This window comes from Aquarana catesbeiana, linkage group LG08 (genome assembly GCF_042186555.1).
Source record: "Aquarana catesbeiana isolate 2022-GZ linkage group LG08, ASM4218655v1, whole genome shotgun sequence".
Lineage (NCBI taxonomy): Eukaryota > Metazoa > Chordata > Amphibia > Anura > Ranidae > Aquarana > Aquarana catesbeiana.
Genome location: NC_133331.1, coordinates 23,949,040 through 23,974,353, shown reverse-complemented (window position 1 = coordinate 23,974,353; position 25,314 = coordinate 23,949,040). Strand labels below are relative to the sequence as shown.

The following is a 25,314-nucleotide window of genomic DNA, read 5'->3' as shown; positions in this document are numbered from 1 at the left end:
CTCCTCTTTAAAATCCTCCAACTTGGAACAATTTCTCCTGAGCCGTAGAAACTGTCCTTTCGGGACTGCCGACAGCCAGGAACGGTGATGACAGGAGTCCAAAGGGATGTAACCGTTTCTGTCTGTCGTTTTGAAGTATGTGGATGTGGTAATCACCCCATTTTCTATAGTTATTTTCAGATCCAAAAAATGGATTTGGATGGGGTCAACCTCATGAGAGAGGACGATCCCTCTGTCATTGTTGTTCAAAAAAGACAAGAAGGTTGTAACAGATTCAATGTCACCATCCCATATGAAAAGGACATCGTCGATGAATCTTTTCCAAAAAATTAGTTCATCACGTCTATTGTGTAATACCACGTCCTCCTCCCACTTGGCCATGAATAAGTTAGCCATGCTGGGAGCAAATTTTGCTCCCATGGCTACTCCCTTTTTTTGTAGAAAATAGGTTCCATTGTGCCAGAAATAATTATGTTTCATCGAAAAATCCAACAGCTCGACCACGAATTTCTTTTGCGTGATCGAGATGTTGGAGTCACGATGTAAAAAAGATTGGACCGCTTCATGACCCAACTCGTGAGAGATGGCCGTATAAAGCGAAGCTACGTCCGCAGTAACCAGTAGATAAGTTGGTTTCCACTCTATCTCCCCAAGCAAGTTGATGATATGCTTCGTGTCTTTTAAAAAGGAGGGGGTTCCCATCACCAGTGGTTGTAAATACTTATCAATGTATTTCCCGACTCTGGATGTGACAGAGTCAATCCCACTGATGATGGGTCTCCCTGGTGGATTGATCAAGGTTTTATGTATCTTCGGTAATATGTATATAACCGGTAACCTCGGCGCCAGGGGTACTAGAAATTCCTTTTCCTTCCTATTAAGGATACCCATGTCAAAGCCCTTTTGTACAAGTGTTTTTAAATTCTGTTTGAACCTAGATGTAGGATCTGCCGGCAGGGGGGAGTAAGTGTCAGAGTCAGCAAGAATCCTCGACAATTCATTGGAGTATGCCTCCTTGTCGAGGACAACAATGGCACCCCCCTTGTCCGCAGGTCGAACCACTACATCTTTTCTCTTACAAAGTGATTCTATTCCCACATCAATATCCCGCTTAGATTTAGCTTTTCTGGTATTTAGACTAGCCAGATCTTTGATGACCAAGTCCCGAAAGATACTGACATTGGGGGCCAAATTCCCCGGCGGATTGAAAAGCGAAGCATTGGCCAAGTTGGAATGTACAATAGTAGAGGTTTCCCTCATTTCTTGTCTGGCGGGATTGCTCATGATATACCTTTTGATATTTAATTTTCGCGTATACTTATGTATATCTATGAAAGTTTGGAACTTATTAAGGTTCCGTGCGGGAGCATATTTTAATCCCTTGCTTAAAGTCAGAAGTTCGTCCTTGGATAGTTCCTTATTGCTAAGGTTAATAATGCCACTAGTGTCTAAATTCTTCTTCTTTTTGGAGTAAAGTTTCCTCCCCCCTCTGCTCCCTCTCTTCCGTCCCCATTTCTTTTTTGGGGTCCCCTGTTGGCCCTTTGAAAATCCCGCTGCCCTTGGGATGAATGAGGCCCATTTGAACTCCCCCTTGTTCTTGGATCAAAGTTTCCATTATTGTTATTATTAGATAATGGAATAAACCTATTTCTCGTGACCACCCCATATTGACTGTGCGAGTCATTATTTCTCCTGGATTCATGTGTCATTACCTGATCAGGATGGGCGTATTGTCCTTCCCCATGTCTCCAGGGTGATGGTGATTGGTGAGAGGGACGGGAAAAGGACCCTCCACCCCCACCTCTTATTGCAGAATGTCCCCGATGTTGCTGCCTCCTTGGTCTCCCTCTGGGGGGTTTTGGTGAGGCACGGTATGCCCCATGCTCACTATTTATTACAGGAACAGGCATTACATATCCAATAAAATCCTTTATCACCTGTTCTACAAAGTGCGTAGTATATCTTTTGAGATGCCCTTGTGGGTTAGAATATGTAGGACGTACTACCAGAAAGCTACAGGTGAGACTAGGGGAGCATGTTGCCAATATTCGAAGGGGCTTTGACAAACATAATGTTTCAAAACATTATGACCTTAAACACAGAAGGGACCCTACGGGGACCACGTTTGTAGCCCTTGAAAAATACATACCTCACTGGCGAGGGAGTAACAGTAAACGTAGTATTTCCAGAAGTGAGACTAACTGGATATATAAATTGGGTTGTCATGTCCCTACAGGTTTGAATGTGGAGTGGGACATTAATTGCTTTGTTAACAATAGCTAATAAGCCTTTGACTCCTCCCCCTCCCCGCCCCCTCTTGTTTTAGATGTCCCCTCCACATTCTTTGGCTAACATTATCTTCTTTATACAGAAAATGACCTTACACTTTTTTTGCTATTGGGTCATTTAGCTTGTACCAAGTTTCTCCTATGTAGGGGCTATTATCTTATGTATTGATTTTTTCATTTAAAATGTCTCAGCTGCTAGTAAAATAATTTGTGTGATATGACTACATTTCAGGCTTGTTACATTACGTTTCCTTAGTGTTTTTAATTTTTAATTTTAAATTTAATTTTTTAATTTTTGTTTAGTTATACTAAGTCTTGGTAACACCGGGACTTTTTATTTTAGTTTTAACGATAGAAATTATAATAAGAAATGTTTTTTGCTCGAAGGGGGATGCGAATTGTCCTTCAGCCTCTTTTTTCTATATTTTTTCTACATTTCTTTTATTTAAATAGGTTTAAAATACCAGATCTAATTTAAACTTGGAGCACTATCCAAATTGTCCACAAGATGGCATCGGATAAGATCCATGGAAGCATATTAGTATCAACACTAGTGGTAATGCTTCAGCTGTCTCCAAACTTCAGTAATTAGATAACCAATGGCTGAGTGTCTTCGCTTCGCCGCTCGGGTACTTAAAGCGCATGCGTGGACGTGTAGGCGTGCCCCTGATGATGTCATTTCTGACGAAACGGCCGTAGGGTAGACACGTACGCACGGACTGCGCATGCGCGGACTTTCATTTTCTATCGGAATTGTTTTATCACTCCTTGCAAGGACTTTTGTATTGTTAAACGCCTTCATGGCTTTTTAATAAAAGAACCATTAATTTACTACACCATTGGAGCATCTCTCCTCTTTTTCTTGGATATTTATGCTACTGGGATTGGCGCTCCTTCACGGCTGACTGATTGGGATCAACCATCCAGTGCTTCACAGCAGGATCCAGCCAGGAGAGAGACAGCATCCATGGTGGTGATTGATTTATGCCTTTTAAAAAAGGCGGTCCGGTAAGCCTTCAATCTTTCTGGTGACGGGTCTTACAGCGGTGGAAGTCAGATATCCAGATTGGTGTTTCATGTGCCTCACGGACGTTTAATCACTTATATTTTGTATTTTATGGACATTTTTTGAAGATTAATATGCACAGTTTTTATTTTGAACAAAATAATTTTACTGCTTGAATATTTTTCACTGTATACTCATATCCAGCGCTGCGCTCTTTTTATATATTCTTAGTGGTGCCCCCTATCAGGGTTATAGCGCATAGCCGCAGGATACTTCCTCATAGGTTTATTATTATTATCAATATTTTTGTACACTTGAGCACAATATCAACTTTCATTGATTTATATTTTTCACTTTATACCTAGCGCAAATTTTTCCTTTTAGAAAAATTCTTTGTCTTTTGATACATATTATTTGCTGCTGGTGCGTCCGTAATGGACATTTTTGAATATAGGTCTCAGATGGTCACTAACACTGAAGGTGTTTTTGATGGCAATGAGGATCCAAGGGATGATCTGGGAGGTAGTTTCCTAAGATTAAAAAATCTAACCATTGCTGAGATTCACACTAGATGGGACATAGCGTATTTGGAGGAATATGTCAGGTTAAATATGGTCCCCCGGAGTCTCCGATGGGATGTTAACCCTCAAAAGGAGGATAGTGAATTACCCGAATGGTTCAAATATTTTAATGAAGCCGGAGTCAATTTCCTGCAATTTTTAATAGCAAAAAAGAAACGTAAATTAACTACATTGGATTTAGAGATTAACAACATTAAGAGTAAGCTTACGCCCTTCAAAGGAGAAGCAGAGTATATACAAAAATCAGAGGCCTTAAAAAGTATTTTAATAAAAGAGGAATCTGAACAGAGAATAAAGAAAAAAAGAAAGTACAATAGGGATGTAAAAGACTATAGAGACAATGTGGTTTTTAAGTGGCAGGTCACTCCTCCCCCTGAATTACCACCTGGAATTACCCCAGCAAACCCCACTGCCATTCCTGTAATAAATAGTGAGCATGGGGCATACCGTGCCTCACCAAAACCCCCCAGAGGGAGACCAAGGAGGCAGCAACATCGGGGACATTCTGCAATAAGAGGTGGGGGTGGAGGGTCCTTTTCCCGTCCCTCTCACCAATCACCATCACCCTGGAGACATGGGGAAGGACAATACGCCCATCCTGATCAGGTAATGACACATGAATCCAGGAGAAATAATGACTCGCACAGTCAATATGGGGTGGTCACGAGAAATAGGTTTATTCCATTATCTAATAATAACAATAATGGAAACTTTGATCCAAGAACAAGGGGGAGTTCAAATGGGCCTCATTCATCCCAAGGGCAGCGGGATTTTCAAAGGGCCAACAGGGGACCCCAAAAAAGAAATGGGGACGGAAGAGAGGGAGCAGAGGGGGGAGGAAACTTTACTCCAAAAAGAAGAAGAATTTAGACACTAGTGGCATTATTAACCTTAGCAATAAGGAACTATCCAAGGACGAACTTCTGACTTTAAGCAAGGGATTAAAATATGCTCCCGCACGGAACCTTAATAAGTTCCAAACTTTCATAGATATACATAAGTATACGCGAAAATTAAATATCAAAAGGTATATCATGAGCAATCCCGCCAGACAAGAAATGAGGGAAACCTCTACTATTGTACATTCCAACTTGGCCAATGCTTCGCTTTTCAATCCGCCGGGGAATTTGGCCCCCAATGTCAGTATCTTTCGGGACTTGGTCATCAAAGATCTGGCTAGTCTAAATACCAGAAAAGCTAAATCTAAGCGGGATATTGATGTGGGAATAGAATCACTTTGTAAGAGAAAAGATGTAGTGGTTCGACCTGCGGACAAGGGGGGTGCCATTGTTGTCCTCGACAAGGAGGCATACTCCAATGAATTGTCGAGGATTCTTGCTGACTCTGACACTTACTCCCCCCTGCCGGCAGATCCTACATCTAGGTTCAAACAGAATTTAAAAACACTTGTACAAAAGGGCTTTGACATGGGTATCCTTAATAGGAAGGAAAAGGAATTTCTAGTACCCCTGGCGCCGAGGTTACCGGTTATATACATATTACCGAAGATACATAAAACCTTGATCAATCCACCAGGGAGACCCATCATCAGTGGGATTGACTCTGTCACATCCAGAGTCGGGAAATACATTGATAAGTATTTACAACCACTGGTGATGGGAACCCCCTCCTTTTTAAAAGACACGAAGCATATCATCAACTTGCTTGGGGAGATAGAGTGGAAACCAACTTATCTACTGGTTACTGCGGACGTAGCTTCGCTTTATACGGCCATCTCTCACGAGTTGGGTCATGAAGCGGTCCAATCTTTTTTACATCGTGACTCCAACATCTCGATCACGCAAAAGAAATTCGTGGTCGAGCTGTTGGATTTTTCGATGAAACATAATTATTTCTGGCACAATGGAACCTATTTTCTACAAAAAAAGGGAGTAGCCATGGGAGCAAAATTTGCTCCCAGCATGGCTAACTTATTCATGGCCAAGTGGGAGGAGGACGTGGTATTACACAATAGACGTGATGAACTAATTTTTTGGAAAAGATTCATCGACGATGTCCTTTTCATATGGGATGGTGACATTGAATCTGTTACAACCTTCTTGTCTTTTTTGAACAACAATGACAGAGGGATCGTCCTCTCTCATGAGGTTGACCCCATCCAAATCCATTTTTTGGATCTGAAAATAACTATAGAAAATGGGGTGATTACCACATCCACATACTTCAAAACGACAGACAGAAACGGTTACATCCCTTTGGACTCCTGTCATCACCGTTCCTGGCTGTCGGCAGTCCCGAAAGGACAGTTTCTACGGCTCAGGAGAAATTGTTCCAAGTTGGAGGATTTTAAAGAGGAGGCACAGGTACTTAGAGCTAGATTCTTGAATAAAGGCTATGATGGCCAGGTTCTTGATACTTTAATAGCAGAAGTGGGGAATAGGGATCGTCAAACCCTCCTGATTGATAAACCACCACAAGTGGAGCAAAGGGATGAGTTTGGTCTGGCGTTCTTAACTACCTACTCTAGCCAGCATTGGGCTATAAAACGTATAATAAAAAGACACTGGCCCATCATAAAGAATGATAGGGTTTTAGGACCACTATTGACAGAAAAACCCTGTGTGCTCTTTAGGGGAGCCTCCAACCTCAGGCACTTCATAGCACCTAATGTTCCAGATCCACCAGTAAGACCTTCCTTTTTTGGTGATTTAAAGGGCTTTTATCCCTGTAAAAAGTGCCAAATTTGCAGCATAAATACCTTTAAGGGCAGAAGGTTAACGGAATTTACATCCACAGGAACAGGCATTACATATCCAATAAAATCCTTTATCACCTGTTCTACAAAGTGCGTAGTATATCTTTTGAGATGCCCTTGTGGGTTAGAATATGTAGGACGTACTACCAGAAAGCTACAGGTGAGACTAGGGGAGCATGTTGCCAATATTCGAAGGGGCTTTGACAAACATAATGTTTCAAAACATTATGACCTTAAACACAGAAGGGACCCTACGGGGACCACGTTTGTAGCCCTTGAAAAATACATACCTCACTGGCGAGGGAGTAACAGTAAACGTAGTATTTCCAGAAGTGAGACTAACTGGATATATAAATTGGGTTGTCATGTCCCTACAGGTTTGAATGTGGAGTGGGACATTAATTGCTTTGTTAACAATAGCTAATAAGCCTTTGACTCCTCCCCCTCCCCGCCCCCTCTTGTTTTAGATGTCCCCTCCACATTCTTTGGCTAACATTATCTTCTTTATACAGAAAATGACCTTACACTTTTTTTGCTATTGGGTCATTTAGCTTGTACCAAGTTTCTCCTATGTAGGGGCTATTATCTTATGTATTGATTTTTTCATTTAAAATGTCTCAGCTGCTAGTAAAATAATTTGTGTGATATGACTACATTTCAGGCTTGTTACATTACGTTTCCTTAGTGTTTTTAATTTTTAATTTTAAATTTAATTTTTTAATTTTTGTTTAGTTATACTAAGTCTTGGTAACACCGGGACTTTTTATTTTAGTTTTAACGATAGAAATTATAATAAGAAATGTTTTTTGCTCGAAGGGGGATGCGAATTGTCCTTCAGCCTCTTTTTTCTATATTTTTTCTACATTTCTTTTATTTAAATAGGTTTAAAATACCAGATCTAATTTAAACTTGGAGCACTATCCAAATTGTCCACAAGATGGCATCGGATAAGATCCATGGAAGCATATTAGTATCAACACTAGTGGTAATGCTTCAGCTGTCTCCAAACTTCAGTAATTAGATAACCAATGGCTGAGTGTCTTCGCTTCGCCGCTCGGGTACTTAAAGCGCATGCGTGGACGTGTAGGCGTGCCCCTGATGATGTCATTTCTGACGAAACGGCCGTAGGGTAGACACGTACGCACGGACTGCGCATGCGCGGACTTTCATTTTCTATCGGAATTGTTTTATCACTCCTTGCAAGGACTTTTGTATTGTTAAACGCCTTCATGGCTTTTTAATAAAAGAACCATTAATTTACTACACCATTGGAGCATCTCTCCTCTTTTTCTTGGATATTTATGCTACTGGGATTGGCGCTCCTTCACGGCTGACTGATTGGGATCAACCATCCAGTGCTTCACAGCAGGATCCAGCCAGGAGAGAGACAGCATCCATGGTGGTGATTGATTTATGCCTTTTAAAAAAGGCGGTCCGGTAAGCCTTCAATCTTTCTGGTGACGGGTCTTACAGCGGTGGAAGTCAGATATCCAGATTGGTGTTTCATGTGCCTCACGGACGTTTAATCACTTATATTTTGTATTTTATGGACATTTTTTGAAGATTAATATGCACAGTTTTTATTTTGAACAAAATAATTTTACTGCTTGAATATTTTTCACTGTATACTCATATCCAGCGCTGCGCTCTTTTTATATATTCAAGCAATGCATGGCATCTTTTGGCCTGCGTGTTTGCGTAACCCCTTGAACGCCTACGGAGCACCGCTGGTTCCGAAGTCAAATCAGCACGGGAAGAGGCCATGGAGGAAGAAGAAGAGGAGGGGGTGGAGGAGAGAAGTGTGGCAGAATCACCACTAGTAGTATGTTGGAGGCGTGGTGGCAGAACAACCTCCAACACTACTACACCCTGTCCTGTATCCTTCCCAGCTGCCAGAAGAGTCACCCAGTGCGCGGTGAAAGAGAGGTAATGTCCCTGTCCATGCCTGCTGGACCATGAGTCAGCGGTAATATGCACCTTACCGCTGACCGCCCTGTCCAGCGAGCCCAAGACATTGCCTTCCACATGCCGGTAGAGAGCCGGAATCGCCTTCTGTGAGAAAAAGTGGCGTTTGGGAACCTGCCACTGAGGTACCACACATTCCACAAATTTACGGAAGAGGGCAGAGTCTACCAACTGAAAAGGCAGCAGGTGAAGTGCTAGCAATTTAGCCAAGCTAGCATTTAACCGCTGGGCATGTGGATGGCTGGGAGCGAACTTTTTTCGGCGGTGCAGCAGCTGGGGCAGGGAAATTTGCCTAGTACAATCTGACGTCGGTGTACCGATAGCTGATTGCCCACAAGTACTTGGCTGTAACACACCTAATTCTACACCTTCATTCCTCTCAGTGCAGGTCTCAGAGAGGACTGAATGTATAGTGGGGTTGGAGATCCCAGCTGATGAGGAGCAAGGAGAGGTTCTCTTTGTTCTTTGGTGTGGGTCTTTTAGGTACGCTTGCCAACAAACTGCATGGCAGGTCGACATGTGTCTGGTCAAGCATGTGGTGCCCAAGCGGGAGATGTTTTGGCCATGAGAGATACGCTTGAGACATATGTTGCAAATAGCAGCGGTGGGATCTGATGCACTCGTCTAAAAAAAGGCCCACACCAAAGAACTTTTGGAATAACGTGCAGAGATAGCAGCGCCCTGAACATGCGGAGCTCTGCGGTGTTGTCAGGGACATGTCGGTGGTCGTCAGGCTAACATGCGTGCACATAGGTGCACGAGAGACTTTTCCAGAGCAGTTCAGCTGAATTCCCCACTGGGGGGGCGCTGGCCCGTTCGCGCGCGCCCGTTCACACTAGCGCTGTTTGGCACCAAAGTCCCTTTAAAAGGTTGTCCGTTACTTCCATCAGGTGCTGTTCGTCTGCAGCTCTGCACCTGAGTTCCTGTGTCCTGCCTGTTGTTACTATTTGCTATTGACCCGGCTACGTCTGACCATTCTACTGTCTCCTACCCGGCCTGCCTGACCTTGCTGATATCTTGTGACCCGTTGCCGAACATCTGCCTGCCTGACTATTCTGTGATCATCCCTTCTGCCATATACCTGCCTGATCTCCTGCCAATACGGACTGTTTCACTCTGCTTTGCTTGTGTCCTGTGACGCTGCTCACCACCTGCTCTTCCAGCTCCAGGTTCTGCTGCTGCAATATCCTTCACCTGCCTGCTTACGGAATCCGCTTCAGTTTACCTGCATCCGCAGTACAGCCACCCCAGAGGAAGTCTCTTCAGCTCCTGTGTTGGCCATCGCAAGGACCTGCATCAGGCACTCCTACCCACTGTGCTCAGGAGACCACTGTTCCCACTCCAGTGCCTCCTGAACCAGCGCTTAAGAGAGGTCTCCTTCTACCAGTCGGGCTCAACTACCAGGTACCTAACAGGTGTCATGAAGTCGGTGTGCTGCCCTTAAGCAGGCCCCTGGAGGGCATCCTGCCTCGTTGGTGATGTGCCTCCTCCTCCTCCTCCCCTCTCCTATCAGGCACCCATGTGGAGTCAGTGACCTCATCATCCCCTCCCTCCTCATCACTGGAGCAAAGCTGGCAGTATGCTGAAGCTGGGGAACATGACTGCAAGATTGCTGTCCTTCTTGGGCACCCCCTCTCTCTGGGCTCACGTTACTGCCTTCCTCTAGCTGGGTACCATCATCGGAGCCTTCAAAACGCTGGGCATCCTCCTGGAGCATGTACCCAACACTGTGGTCAAACAGTTCGGGGGACTCCTCAGGAGGACATGGTGGGGCAAGGGAAGGAGTGACTGATGCCATTGAGCCGGGGGAAGAGGCCGCGTTGGCAGCTGCTTTGCCAGACAAAGTACCCTGAGCCTGGGTGAGAGAGGATGAGGAGTAGAGATGAGCCAAACACCCCCCTGTTCGGTTCGCACCAGAACTTGCGAACAGGCAAAAAAATTTGTTTGAACACGTGAACACTGTTAAAGTCTATGGGACACGAACATGAATAATCAAAAGTGCTAATTTTAAAGGCTTATATGCAAGTTATTGTCATAAACAGTGTTTGGGGACCTGGCTCCTGCCCCAGGGGACATGGATCAATGCAAAAAAAAGTTTTAAAAAACGGCTGTTTTTTCGGGAGCAGTGATTTTAATAATGCTTAAAGTGAAACAATAAAAGTGTAATATTCCTTTAAATTTTGTAACTGGGGGGTGTCTATAGTATGCCTGTAAAGGGGCGTATGTTTCCCATTTTAATAAAAGTTCATTGATAAAAACGGCATGGGAATTCTCCACAGGGGAACCCCGAACCAAAATTTAAAAAAAAAAAATGACGTGAGGGGTCCCCCTAAATTCCATACCAGGCCCTTCAGGTCTGGTATGAATATTAAGGGGAACCCCGGCCAAAATTTAAAAAAAAAATGGCGTGGGGGTCCCCTTAAAAATTCATACCAGACCCTTATCCGAGCACGCAACCTGGCAGCCCCCACTCCTGAACCATACCAGGCCACATGCCCTCAACATTGGGAGGGTGCTTTGGGGTAGCCCCCCAAAACACCTTATCCCCATGTTGATGAGAACAAGGGCCTCATCCCCACAACCCTTGTCCGGTGGTTGTGGGGGTCTGCGGGTGGGGGCTTATCAGAATCTGGAAGCCCCCTTTAACAAGGGGACCCCCAGATCCCGTCCCTCCCCCCTGTGTGAAATGGTAAGAGGGGAAAATGTACGCCTACCATTTTACTAAAAAAGTGTCAAAAATTTTAAAAATGACAAGAGACAGTTTTTGACAATTCCTTTATTTAAATGCTTCTTCTTTCTTCTTTCTTCTATCTTCTATCTTCCTTCGGTTTCTTCCTCCATCTTCTTCTTCTTCTGGTTCTTCTGGTTCTTTCTCCGGTGTTCTCATCCGGCATCTTCCTCCGTGGCATCGGCGTCTTCTTCCCTTCTTCTCCTCAGGCCGCTCCGCATCCATGATGGTATGGAGGGAGGCTCCCGCTGTGTGACGCTTCTCTCTTCATCTTCTTCCCTTCATCTTCTTCTCTTCATCTTCTTGGATGCGGAGTGGCCCGAGGAGAAGAAGGGAAGAAGACGCCGACGCCGCGGAGGAAGATGCCGGACGAGAACACCAGAGGAAGAACCAGAAGAACCAGAAGAAGAAGAAGATGGAGGAAGAAACCGAAGGAAGATAGAAGAAAGAAGAAAGAAGATGGAAGAAAGAAGAAGCATTTAAATAAAGGAATTGTCAAAAACTGTCTCTTGTCATTTTTAACATTTTTGACACTTTTTAGTGAAATGGTAGGGGTACTTTTGTACCCCCTTACCATTTCACACAGTTGGGAGGGCCGGGATCTGGGGGTCCCCTTGTTAAAGGGGGCTTCCAGATTCCGATAAGCCCCCCGCCCGCAGAACCCCACAACCACCGGCCAAGGGTTGCGGGGATGAGGCCCTTGTCGCCATCAACAGGGTTCAGGAGGGGGGTGCTCTCTTGTCCCCCCTCTTTTCCTGTGGCCTGCCAGGTTGCGTGCTCGGATAAGGGTCTGGTATGGATTTTTGGGGGGACCCCACGCCGTTTTTTTTTTAAATTTTGGCGCGTGGTTCCCCTTAATATCCATACCAGATGTGAAGGGCCTGGTATGGAATTTAGGGGGACCCCCACGTCATTTTTTTTTTTTTATTTTGGTTCAGGGTTCCGCTGTGGGGAATTCCCATGCCGTTTTTATCAATAAACTTTTATGTGTATTGTCTGCAATTCATTAATAGCCGCGAGTAGTTTAAATTACTTTTTTTCCTTTGAAATGTCATTTTTCTGCCAGCCTGTTCTAAACAGGGGAAACATGCACCCCTTTACAGGCATACTATAGACACCCCCCAGGGATGAAATTTAAAGGGATATTACACTTTTATTGTTTCACTTTAAGCTTTATTAAAATCACTGCTCCCGAAAAAAACGGCCGTTTTTAAAACTTTTTTGCATTGATTCATGTCCCCTGGAGAAGGACCCAGGTCCCCAAACACTTTTTATGACAATACCATGAATATAAGCCTTTAAAATTAGCACTTTTGATTTCTCCCATAGACTTTTAAAGGGTGTTCCGCGGCATTCGAATTTGCCGCAAACACCCCAAATTGTTCGCTGTTCGACGAACTGGCGAACAGCCGATGTTCGAGTCGAACATGAGTTTGACTCGAACTCGAAGCTCATCCCTAATGAGGAGGATGAGAACGGCTTGGTCATCCACTCTACCAAGTCTTCTGCATGTTGCGGCTCAACACGGCCAGCTGCCGAAAAAAAGGACAAGCTGTCCTACGTCCACGTGCTGATGAGCATGCACCGTCTCCATGACCAGCACTGTTGCCTCTAGACACAGAGCCTGCTTGCCCTCTTTTATTGGCTTGTAACTGTCTGCCTCTCCGTGTTGGCCTTCCAGACATCCTAATGGCCTGCAGTGAGATGTAGCTGCACAAAGCTGGGATGTATATATATACTGATACTGCAGCTATCAGAATCAACTGCCTGCCTGTAGTATTATTAGTATGAGAACACCAGCAATTGTCTTCAGGTAGCTTTAGGTGCACACTGTGCAGAGGATGCAGTACACTAACTGTAAATACTGTAGCTGCCTGCCTGTGGTATTAATAGGAGCAGAACAACAGCAATTGTCTTCAGGTAGCTTTAGGTGCACACTGTGCAGAGGACGCACTACACTAACTGTAAATACTGTAGCTGCCTGCCTGTGGTATTAATAGGATCAGAAGAACACCACTAATTTTCTTCAGGTAGCTTTAGGTGCACACTGTGCAGAGGACACAATGCACTAACTGTAAATACTGTAGCTGCCTGCCTGTGGTATTAATAGGAGCAGAACAACAGCAATTGTCTCCAGGTAGCTTTAGGTGCACACTGTGCAGAGGACGCAGTACACTAACTGTAAATACTGTAGCTGCCTGCCTGTGGTATTAATAGGATCAGAAGAAGACCGCTAATTTTCTACAAGTAGCTTTAGGTGCACACTGTGCTGAGGACACAGTGCACTAACTGTAAATACTGTAGCTGCCTGCCTGTGATATTAATAGGAGCAGAACAACAGCAATTGTCTCCAGGTAGCTTTAGGTGCACACTGTGTAGAGGACACACTACACTAACTGTAAATGCTGTAGCTGCCTGCCTGTGGTATTAATAGGATCAGAAGAACACCACTAATTTTCTTCAGGTAGCTTTAGATGCACACTGTGCAGGAGGACACAGTACACTAACTGTAAATACTGTCGCTGCCTGCCTGTGGTATTAATAGGAGCAGAAGAACACCTCTAATTTTTTTCAGGTAGCTTTAGGTGCACACTGCGCAAGGGATGCACTACACTAAATTGTAAATACTGCAGCTGCCTGCGGTACTGTACTAATAGAATCAGAAGAACACCACTAATTTTCTTCAGGTAGCTTTAGGTGCACACTGTGCAGAGGACGCACTACACTAACTTGTAAATACTACAGCTGCCTGCGGTACTGTACTAATAGGATCAGAAGAACACTAATTTTTTTAAGGTAGCTTTAGGTCCACACTGTGCAGAGGACACACTACACTAACTGTAAATACTGTAGCAAATAGGACTAATAAGTTCAGAAGAACACCAGCAATTTTCTTCAGGTAGCTGTAAATACTGTAAAAACACCTGCCTGCCTGTCAGTAGTAGGAAGAGAATAACAGGAACGAATGTAGCTAAACTGTAATGTCTGTAATCCAAAGCACTCGTGCTGTATATATATATATATATATATATATAAACACAACACCTAGGATGTATATATATATATATATATATATATATATACTCAATACACTGTATTCGATTTGAGCATGAAGCTCATCCCTAGTTCCCACACTAATGTTAATAATATATATATAAAAAAAATTATTCCTCATATATATATATATATACACACACTTATACACCTATGGATGTACTCAAGGTGGATATTCCTTTTTCCTCCTGCCCTTACTTTTTTCTTGTCCTCTGGGTAAAATACTAGATTATATTAGTACCCTCTGTTTTTTGCTATACTATGCGTCTGCTCCTGAAGAAGTGGAATATATCCACAAAATGCATCGAGCTTATTAGATGCTACCATGTCTTTAATATACATTCAATTTCCATCCTGACCTATTTTATTTCTATTGATTATCATATCTAGTACTATTAGCATACATCACCGGTTACTGCAATGGGTCATTATGCGATCTATAGGTGTATGTATGTATATATATATATATATATATATATATATATATATATATATATATATATATATATATATATATATATATATATATATATATATATATATATATATATATTGCTCTTATGTCATTATATATATACAGATGAAATACCATTATTCAATCAATTCTAATGTGTCATGTTATCTATGCCAATAAACATTCCAATACATTTTAAACTGCGTATCATGTGCCTCATCTAAAGTCCCACTTACCCTTCTCCTTATTCTCATATTTAGGGATAGACGTGCATATACATGCACTTCATTTCAAGTCACACAAACCCTTTGTTCTTCATAAGTCAGTGTGCCAAAAGACATCCTGTCCTGTGTACATAGGGAGCTGTGCAACTGGTGCTATTCTGACCATGTGCGTTACCACGTCTGCTATTTTATCCACCTCATATACACCAGGGTGCACAGCCATAACAAAAACTATAACAGCAATTTTAATAAAAACAAACAGAGTAAGCATTACATTTACCAAATGTACTCAGGAGGGGACTACATGGCCCAGAAAATGGCAGTGTGTGTGTTTTCTGATGACATATTTGAAGAAATAGGACTCCTTAAAAGCTGCTACACTATTGCACAGCCCAACACAACAAAGCAAAAACGTTACATTCCATGTATTATCTAGCCCTCAATGCCCAAAGAGCATTTTTATATTCATGCCTTCCTGTAAGCACTGATGATATCACTGGACTTGTTGGCAGGATCCTGGTAAAGCTGAGGATCCCGGCTAGATGACGCTAGATGTTTTCCAGCCATAAAATGAAGTGGGCTCTGTCTCATTTGCTGCAGCTTCTAATGTACAATATGAGAAGCTTACAGTGGGCAGTGATCGGAGTAAACAAATACAACTATGTAAAACTAAATGTAGGGCTAGAGTTCAGCTTTGACTCTTTTTTTTATATCTCTAAACTAACATTTTATTTTGCGGGAGGGGGTCTGCTTTAAGAACTAAGTCTGTTTTAATAAGGCCCAAACAGGTTAGGCTAATAATACTAATTAAAAGAGAAGAACAAGTATATACAGCAAAACCTTGGATTGAGTGTAACTTGGTTTGAGAGTGTTTTGCAAGACAAGCAACATTTTTTTATACTTGATAAATGAGCAATGTCTTGATATACAAGTAGCGTCATGTCACAACTGAGTATAAAAGAGAAGAGAGGCGACTCTAATGCCCCATACACACGACCGGACTTTCCGACAACAAAACCGTGGATTTTTGTTCGAAGGTTGTTGGCTCCAACTTGTCTAGCATACACACGGTCACACAAATGTTGACCAACAATTACGAACGTGGGAAGGTGGTGACGTACAAGACGTACGAGAAGCCAAGAAAAAGGAAGTTCAATAGCCAGTGCGGCTCCTTCTGCTTGATTCTGAGCATGTGTGAACTTTTGTGCGTCAGACTTGTGTACACACGATCGGAAATTCCGACAACAATGTTTTGTTGGCGGAAACTTTGAGTACCTGCTAGCCAACATTTGTTGATGGAAAGTCCGACAGCAAATGTTCGATGAAGCATTCACACGGTCGGACTTTCAGCCAACAAGCTCACATCCTACATTTGTTGTCAGAAAATCCGATCGTGTGTGCGAGGCATAAGTGTAGCAATATGGTTACATTTAATGAAGGTACAACATTTAGCAATTGTTTGAAAAATTTAAAAATTTCAACTCACATGGTTGATGAATAAAACAAGCACATCTAAGTATGCAGGCATCCGTGGCAAAGCTGTCCACATAGACTGTTCTCCTCACCAGTATCAAAGTCATCCCTTCCACGCTGCGCTCCATGAGCGCTTCAAGCCTCGCTTTCAGATCGCTCTAATGCAGGGTAGTCTTTCCGGTCACGATTGCAGAGGACGGTCTATGTGAACAGCTTTACCTCGGATGCCTGCATACTTAGATGTGCCTGTTTTATTTATCAACCATATGAGTTGCTAAATGTTGTACCTTCATTAAATGTAACCATATTGCTACACTTAGAGGCGCCTCTCTTCTCTTCTATACTCTGTAGCTCCTGCCTGGATTTTGCTTCTAATCCCCTTGTGGAGGCTTCCATTTGGGGATGGACATTTTATGGTTACACAACCTGGTCACATTGCTATAATCTTTTTATATGGACTACAAACTGAAGAACTTATGAATAAATGGTTGTGGAACAAATCATTTGAGTTTGCATTATTTCTTATGGGGAAATTTGTTTTCATATACAGTACGAGTGCTTTGGATTACAGACATGTTTCTGGAATGAATTATGCTCGCAATCCAAGGTTTTACTGTACTGTATAGTAACCTACAGCAAACACTTAAAATATCAACATAAGAGCATTTCAGTGGTGAAGGGATTTGAACCTGTGGGAAGTTGCACTGCAAAGCACTCAGCAGAGATACAGAGGTGAGGGAGTCTGACTGTTGAATAGTAAGACCCACAAACTTCATTGAGTGAACATAGCAAGGAAACCCCTCCGCACATCACCTGTAATGAGTCATTGGTCTTAAGCGTTAATTTTTACACTTAGCACATTCTTATTAAATTTAGCTATATAAAATGTGTTACCTGAGAATTTACTATAAATTCCATGATGGCCGATGAGCCAGAAGAGAGACTCTTAGCACATTTACCTATTCCTGCCATAATCTTTAGGATGACATCTTACCCTCAACTTTGGCTTTTAGTTTCCAGGAGAAGGTTTCACTCTCATCTGCACCTATACAGCTGCTGTGGTGACATTCTTCACATGGCATTTCCTCTAAGTCACTGCTGTTGTACAGTGTGGTCTGAATCTGGAAAAAAAAACACTTTTTTTATAACAGGCTTGGCACTTGTTCTCAATGAACCATTTTGCGTCTAAAAATACAAGCTACTGTTGTAGACACCTTTCATTAAAGCATTGAGATATAGTATTAAAGCAGAGCATGTCAAAAACTTACGTTAGGATGGTTCACTAGTTCTTCTGTTTGCACCCCTCCTAAAACAAACAGTTTTAGTTCCTAAATAATTATATATTTTTTTTAGGGCGTTCCTTCCAAAACTGAGCTGATGCCTGACATGGCATGACACTGGTTCTGCCTGGGCAAAGGACAGCCAATCTGTGCCTCTGAATAACACAAAAAACACCTCTTGGCTGTGGAAAGCATGGGAAAATAAGTGTGTCAGGTCAGATCCAGATGGAGCTCACTCCAGGAGACCAGATACAACTGTAGGATTTTGGGAAGCTGAGGAAAGGGGGACCATTAAGCCTAAAGTCACTTTTTGACTTTATAACCTTATGCATCCTCATACATTTTATTCCTCGTGTAGTACCTCCCTAGCGTAGGATGCTAGCCTTGTTTTAGTTTTAGGCTCCTATTGTAGACAAGGGAGCAGTGATCATTTGTTCTGGTCTGTTCAGGGTTTCACAGGGTAGGAGTTTAATTGCTTCCTCCTGCTTCTGGAACAAGCTTCTGGAATATGAGGCAGGGAGATTCAAATAACCAGCCTGAATATTTATCATGACTTAGCCAAACCCTGGTAGGGGAATCCAGGTGATAAATAGTTTGGAGCCTTTGAGAGATTGTTCTTTCCTTTCCAGGGAGGGTTCCAAACAGTGGCGGCCCATCCATAGGGTGTGCACGGGCTCCACCATCCTCCCACTCCCCAAGCTATTCAGAAAAAAAAAGGTCACTTTAAGAATATCCAGGCCCCGACACACAGCAGTCTATGCTTCCCAGTAGGGATGAGCCGAACACCCCCCGGTTTGGTTCGCACCAGAACCTGCGAACGGACCGAAAATTTGCACGAAAGTTAGAACCCCATTGACGTCTATGGGACTCGAACGTTCAAAATCAAAAGTGCTCATTTGCATGGTATTGTCCTAAAAAGGGTTTGGGGACCCGGGTCCTGCCCCAGGGGACATGTATCAATGCAAAAAAATGTTTTAAAAACAGCCGTTTTTTCTGGAGCAGTGATTTTGATGATGCTTAAAGTAAAAAAAAGTTAAATATTCCTATAAATATCATACCTGGGGGGGGGTGTCTATAGTATGCCTGTAAAGTAGCGCGTGTTTCCCGTGCTTAGAACAGTCCCTGCACAAAATGACATTTTTAAAGGAAAAAAAGTCATTTAACCACTAAGCCACCGCCCACCGTCATATGACGGCTGGACGAGGCTTCTGTTATTCTGGGAGGACGTCATATGACGTCCTCGCCTTCCCGAGCCACTAGGGGGCGCGCGCCGTGTCACTCGGGACCCGGTGCGCGTGCCCGGCGGCCGCGATGTCCGCCGGGCACCCGCGATTGCCGGGTAACACAGCAGGAGCGTGGATCTGTGCATGTAAACACAGATCCACGTCCTGTCAGAGAGGAGAGGAGACCGATGGCGTGTCCCTTGTACATAGGGACAGCGATCGGTCACCTCCCCCAGTCAGTCCCCTCCCCCCACCGTTAGAATCACCTCCTTAGGTAATACATTAACCCCTCGAGCGCCCCCTAGTGTTAACCCCTTCCCTGCCAGTCACATTTACACAGTAATCAATGCAATTTTATAGCATTGATCGCTGTATAAATGTGAATGGTCCCAAAAATGTGTCAAAAGTGTCCGATGTGTCCGCCGCAATATCGCAGTCACAATAAAAATTGCAGATCGCCACCATTACTAGTAAAAAATAAATAAATAATAAAAATGCTATAAATATATCCCGTATTTTGTAGACGCTATGACTTTTGCGCAAACCAATCAATATACGCTTATCGCAATTTTTTTTTACCAAAAATATGTAGAAGAATACGTATCGGCCTAAACTGAGGAAAAAATTTGTTAAAAAAAAAAAAAAAATTGGATATTTATTATAGCAAAAAGTAAAAAATATTGTGTTTTTTCAAAATTGTCCCTCTTCTTTTGTTTATAGCGCAAGAAATAAAAACCGCAGAGGTGATCAAATACCACCAAAAGAAAGCTCTATTTGTGGGAAAAAAATGATAAAAATTTAATTAAGGTGCAGTGTAACACGACCGCGCAATTGTCATTCAAAGTGCGACAGCGCTGAAAACTGAAAAATGGCTTGGGCAGGAAGGGGGTGTACGTGCCCTGTATTGAGGTGGTTAAAACTGCTTGCGGCTTTAATGTAATGTCTTGTCCTGGCAATATGGATGAAAATCAGTGAGACAAACGGCATGGGTACCCCCAGTCCATTACCAGGCCCTTTGGGTCTTGTATGGATATTAAGGGGAACCCCGCACCCAAATTAAAAAAGGAAAGGTGTGGGGCCCCCAGGCCCTATATACTCTGAACAGCAGTATACATGCAGTGCAAACAAGACAGGTTTGTTGTTAAGTGGAATCTGTTTGTAAATTTGAACTGGTACATTTTCAAAGTGTAGCTCCAGCCAAAAAATCTGTTTTTAAGCTTTTTGGAAAACATATGGAAGGGTTATCACCCCTGTGACATTTGATTTGCTCTCTGTGCTCCTCTTCAGAAGATTTCACCTCACTTTTTGTCACAATGACAAATGTTTTTTGAAAATTTGGGGTTTTTAGTGAAACAAGGATTGGTGATAAAGCATCAGTGTAAAGGAGAAAAGTTTTTCACTTCCTGTTGCCTCCTTCCGTTTGCAAGTAGGAATCGTTTGTAAGTTGGATGTTTGAAAGTAGGGACCTGCCCTATATACTCAGCAGAAATTTGGGCCTTAAGGTGTTGTTGTGGCCACAACACTGTAGGTCCTCACAGGGCCCTGCTGTAAAAATATTAGATCAAGAATTGTAATTACATGCCCCTGTTGAACAGGGTCAGAAAAATTGGGCCTTTGGTGATGGTGATGGTGGAGGTGGTGCTGGTGCCACAACACTGTAAATCCTCACAGTTACATTTGGTGGGCGCAGAAACGGGCCCTGCTGTGAAATATTAGATCAAGAATTGTAATTACATGCCCCTGTTGAACAGGGCCAGAAAAATTGGGCCTTTGGTGGTGGAGGTGGTGCTGGTGGCACAACACTGTAAGTCCTCACAGTTACTCTTGGTGGGCGAAGAAACGGGTCCTACTGTGAAATATTAGATCAAGAATTCTAATTACATGTCCCTGTTGAACGGGGGGCTGAAAAATTGGTTCTTAGGCACTGGTGCTGTTGCCACAACACTGCAACCCCTCACAGATACTCTAGTTGGAACGCAGGAACGAGCCCTGCTGTGAAGTATTGCATCAAAAATTGTAATTACACGCCCCTGTTAAACAGGGGCTGAAAAATTAGGCCTTAGGCACTGGTGCTGTTGCCACAACACTACAACCCCTCACAGATATTCTAGTTGGAACGCAGGAACGAGCCCTGCTGCAAAGTATTGGATCAAAAATTATAATTACACGCCCCTGTTAAACAGGGGCTGAAAAATTGGGCCTTAGGCACTGGTGCTGGTGCCACAACACTGCAACCCCTCACAAATATTCTAGTTGAGTGCAGCAACGAACCCCCCTTGCAAAATATTGCATCAAAAATTGTAATTACATGCCCCTGTTAATAGGGGCTGAAAAATTGGGCATTAGGCACTGGTGCTGGTGCCACAACACTGCAACCCCTCACAGATACTCTAGTTGGAGCGCAGGAACTAGCCCTGCTGCAAAGAATTGCATCAAAAATTGTAATTACATGCCCCTGTTAACCACTTGAGCCCCGGACCATTATGCTGCCTAAGGACCAGAGGTCTTTTTCCAATTTGGCACTGCATCGCTTTAACTGCTAATTGCGCGGTCATGCAATGCTGTACCCAAACGAAATTTGCGTCCTTTTCTTCGCACAAATAGAGCTTTCTTTTGATGGTATTTGATCACCTCTGCGGTTTCTATTTTTTGCGCTATAAATGGAAAAAGACCGAAAATTTTGAAAAAAAATGATATTTTCTACTTTTTGTTATAAAAAAAATCCAATAAACTCAATTTTAGTCATACATTTAGGCCAAAATTTATTCGGCCACATGTCTTTGGTAAAAAAAATGTCAATAAGCGTATATTTATTGGTTTGCGCAAAAGTTATAGCGTCTACAAACTAGGGTACATGTTCTGGAATTTACACAGCTTTTAGTTTATGACTGCCTATGTCATTTCTTGAGGTGCTAAAATGGCAGGGCAGTACAAACCCCCCCCCAAATGACCCCATTTTGGAAAGTAGACACCCCAAGGAAATTGCTGAGAGTCATGTTGAACCCATTGAATATTTATTTTTTTTGTCCCAAGTGATTGAATAATGACAAAAAAAAAAAAATATTTACAAAAAGTTGTCACTTAATGATATATTGCTCACACAGGCCATGGGCCTATGTGGAATTGCACCCCAAAATACATTCAGCTGCTTCTCCTGAGTATGGGGATACCACATGTGTGGGACTTTTTGGGAGCCTAGCCGCGTACGGGGCCCCGAAAACCAATCACCGCCTTCAGGATTTCTAAGGGCATAAATTTTTGATTTCACTCCTCACTACCTACCACAGTTTTGAAGGCCATAAAATGCCCAGATGGCACAAACCCCCCCCAAATGACCACATTTTGGAAAGTAGACACCCCAAGCTATTTGCTGAGAGGCATGTTGAGTCCATGGAATACTTTATTTTTTGACACAAGTTGCGGGAAAGTGACAATTTTTTTTTTTGCACAAAGTTGTCACTAAATTATATATTTCTCACACAGGCCATGGGCATATGTGGAATTGCATCCCAAAATACATTTAGCTGCTTCTCCTGAGTATGGGGATACCACATGTGTGGGACTTTTTGGGAGCCTAGCCGCATACGGGGCCCCGAAAACCAAGCACCGCCTTCAGGATTTCTAAGGGTGTAATGTTGTGATTTCACTCCTCACTACCTATCACAGTTTTGAAGGCCATAAAATGCCAAGATGGCACAAACCCCCCCCAAATGACCCCATTTTGGAAAGTAGACACCCCAAACTATTTGCTGAGAGGCATGTTGAGTCCATGGAATATTTTATATTTTGACACAAGTTGCGGGAAAGTAACACTTTTTTTTTTTGCACAAAGTTGTCACTAAATGATATATTGCTCAAACATGCCATGGGCATATGTGGAATTACACCCCAAAATACATTCTGCTGCTTCTCCTGAGTATGGGGATACCACATGTTTAGGACTTTTTGGGAGCCTAGCCGCGTACGGGGCCCCGAAAACCAAGCACCGCCTTCAGGATTTCTAAGGGCATACATTTTTGATTTCACTCCTCACTACCTATCACAGTTTTGAAGGCCATAAAATGCCAAGATGGCACAAACCCCCCCCAAATGACCCCATTTTGGAAAGTAGACACCCCAAGCTATTTGCTGAGAGGCATGTTGAGTCTATGGAATATTTTATTTTTTGACACAAGTTGCGGGAAAGTGACAATTTTTTTTTTTTGCACAAAGTTGTCACTAAATGATATATTTCTCACACAGGCCATGGGCATATGTGGAATTGCACCCCAAAATACATTTAGCTGCTTCTCCTGAGTATGGGGATACCACATGTGTGGGACTTTTTGGGAGCCTAGCCGCATACGGGGCCCCGAAAACCAAGCACCGCCTTCAGGATTTCTAAGGGCGTAAAGTTGTGATTTCACTCCTCACTGCCTATCACAGTTTTGAAGGCCATAAAAAGCCCAGATGGCACAAAACCCCCCCAAATGACCCCATTTTGGAAAGTAGACACCCCAAGCTATTTGCTGAGAGGCATGTTGAGTCCATGGAATATTTTATATTTTGACACAAGTTGCGGGAAAGTGACAATTTTTTTTTTTTTTTGCACAAAGTTGTCACTAAATGATATATTGCTCAAACATGCCATGGGCATATGTGGAATTACACCCCAAAATATATTCTGCTGCTTCTCCTGAGTACGGGGATACCACATGTGTGGAACTTTTTGGGAGCCTAGCTGCATACGGGGCCCCGAAAACCAAGCACCGGCTTCAGGATTTCTGAGCAAATAGCTTGGGGTGTCTATTTTCCAAAATGGGGTCATTTGGGGGTTGGCTTTCAGACAACCACCCAACCTCAGACACAAACTAATCAGCAGGAAACTTCACTCTGATTATGAAGTCAAAAATAATGGTTGCAAACCCTGCAATAAAAAACGCTGCAAACTATGCAACCAGATAAATCTATCCAAAAGTGTTACACACACAAATGGGACCTTCTATATCATGGGATCTTACAGCTGTACCTCAAGTAATGTTGTGTACCTCATCCAATGCAAAAGGTGCAGCAAAGGATCTTATGTTGGTGAAACAGGACAGAAGTTGCAAGTGAGGATGAATTTGCACAGACATACCATCAAAGAACATAAAGAAGACAGTTTATGCACACCTGTGGGACATCATTTCTCACAATCGGACCACACTATAGAAGACCTCAATGTCTTAGTTCTTAAAGGGAATTTCAGAACTATCCAGGAAAGGAAAACGTTTGAACTAAGAATGATACTTCTTTTTGACACAAAGAATAATGGCCTGAATTTAGACATTGGTTTCCTTACACATTATGCTAAAGTTTTACGACCGCTCTGTGATTAGTATTCCCCCCCCTTGCATTCCCTCCTAGCTCTCCCTCTGTCTTATCTCACTAACTCTGCTGCTATCTTTATTACCATTGATTTGTATGTGTTTTGTTTTCTTTTTTTTTTTTTTTATTCCTTTTTTTCTTTAACATTCTGCTTAAAAATGTGTGAATCAGTACTGCTTGGACCTTGAAGAAGGGGACATACCCCGAAAGCTTGTCCTGAAAAATTGTATGTTAGTGCAAATAAAAAAAGTATCACGGACAGTACTCAATTTTCTCAACCACTTGAAGACAAAGCCCTTTCTGACACTTTTTGATTACATGAAAAGATTTTTTTTTTTTGCAAGAAAATTACTTTGAACCCCCAAACATTATATATTTTTTTAAAGCAAATGCCCTACAGATTGAAATGGTGGGTGTTTCATATTTTTTTTTCACACAGAATTTGCGCAGCGATTTTTCAAATGCATTTTTTGGGGAAAAAACACACTTTTTTAAATTTTAATGCACTAAAACACACTGTATTGCCCAAATGTTTGATGAAATAAAAAAGATGATCTTAGGCCGAGTACATGGATACCAAACATGACATGCTTTAAAATTGCGCACAAACGTGCAGCGGCAAGCCTTTACAGGTTACCACTTTAGATTTACAGATGAGGTCTACTGCTAAAATTACTGCCCTCGTTCTGTCCTTCGCGGTGATACCTCACATGCATGGTGCAATTGCTGTTTACATTTGACGCCAGACCGACGCTTGCGTTCGCCTTTGCGCGAGAGCAGGGGGGGACAGGGGTGCTTTTTTTTTTTTTTCTTTATTATTTTTTTGCTTTTTTATCTTATTTTTAAACTGTTCCTTTCATTTTTATTTTGTTTTTATTAATTTTATTGTTATCTCAGGGAATGTAAATATCCCCTATGATAGCAATAGGTAGTGACAGGTACTCTTTTTTTAAAAAATTGGGCTCTATTAGACCCT

General features: G+C 42.6%; 1 protein-coding gene across 3 annotated transcripts in view; it reads right to left on the bottom strand.

The window, feature by feature from the left end:
• LOC141105642 (alpha-2-macroglobulin-like) overlaps positions 1-25,314 on the bottom strand; it is a 353,065-nt gene that overhangs the window by 142,183 nt on the left and 185,568 nt on the right. For all 3 annotated transcript variants that reach the window (XM_073595615.1, XM_073595613.1, XM_073595614.1), the window contains exon 20: positions 17,484-17,610. In XM_073595615.1, the coding sequence (XP_073451716.1) occupies positions 17,484-17,610 (127 nt within the window). The remainder of the gene's footprint in view (positions 1-17,483; positions 17,611-25,314) is intronic.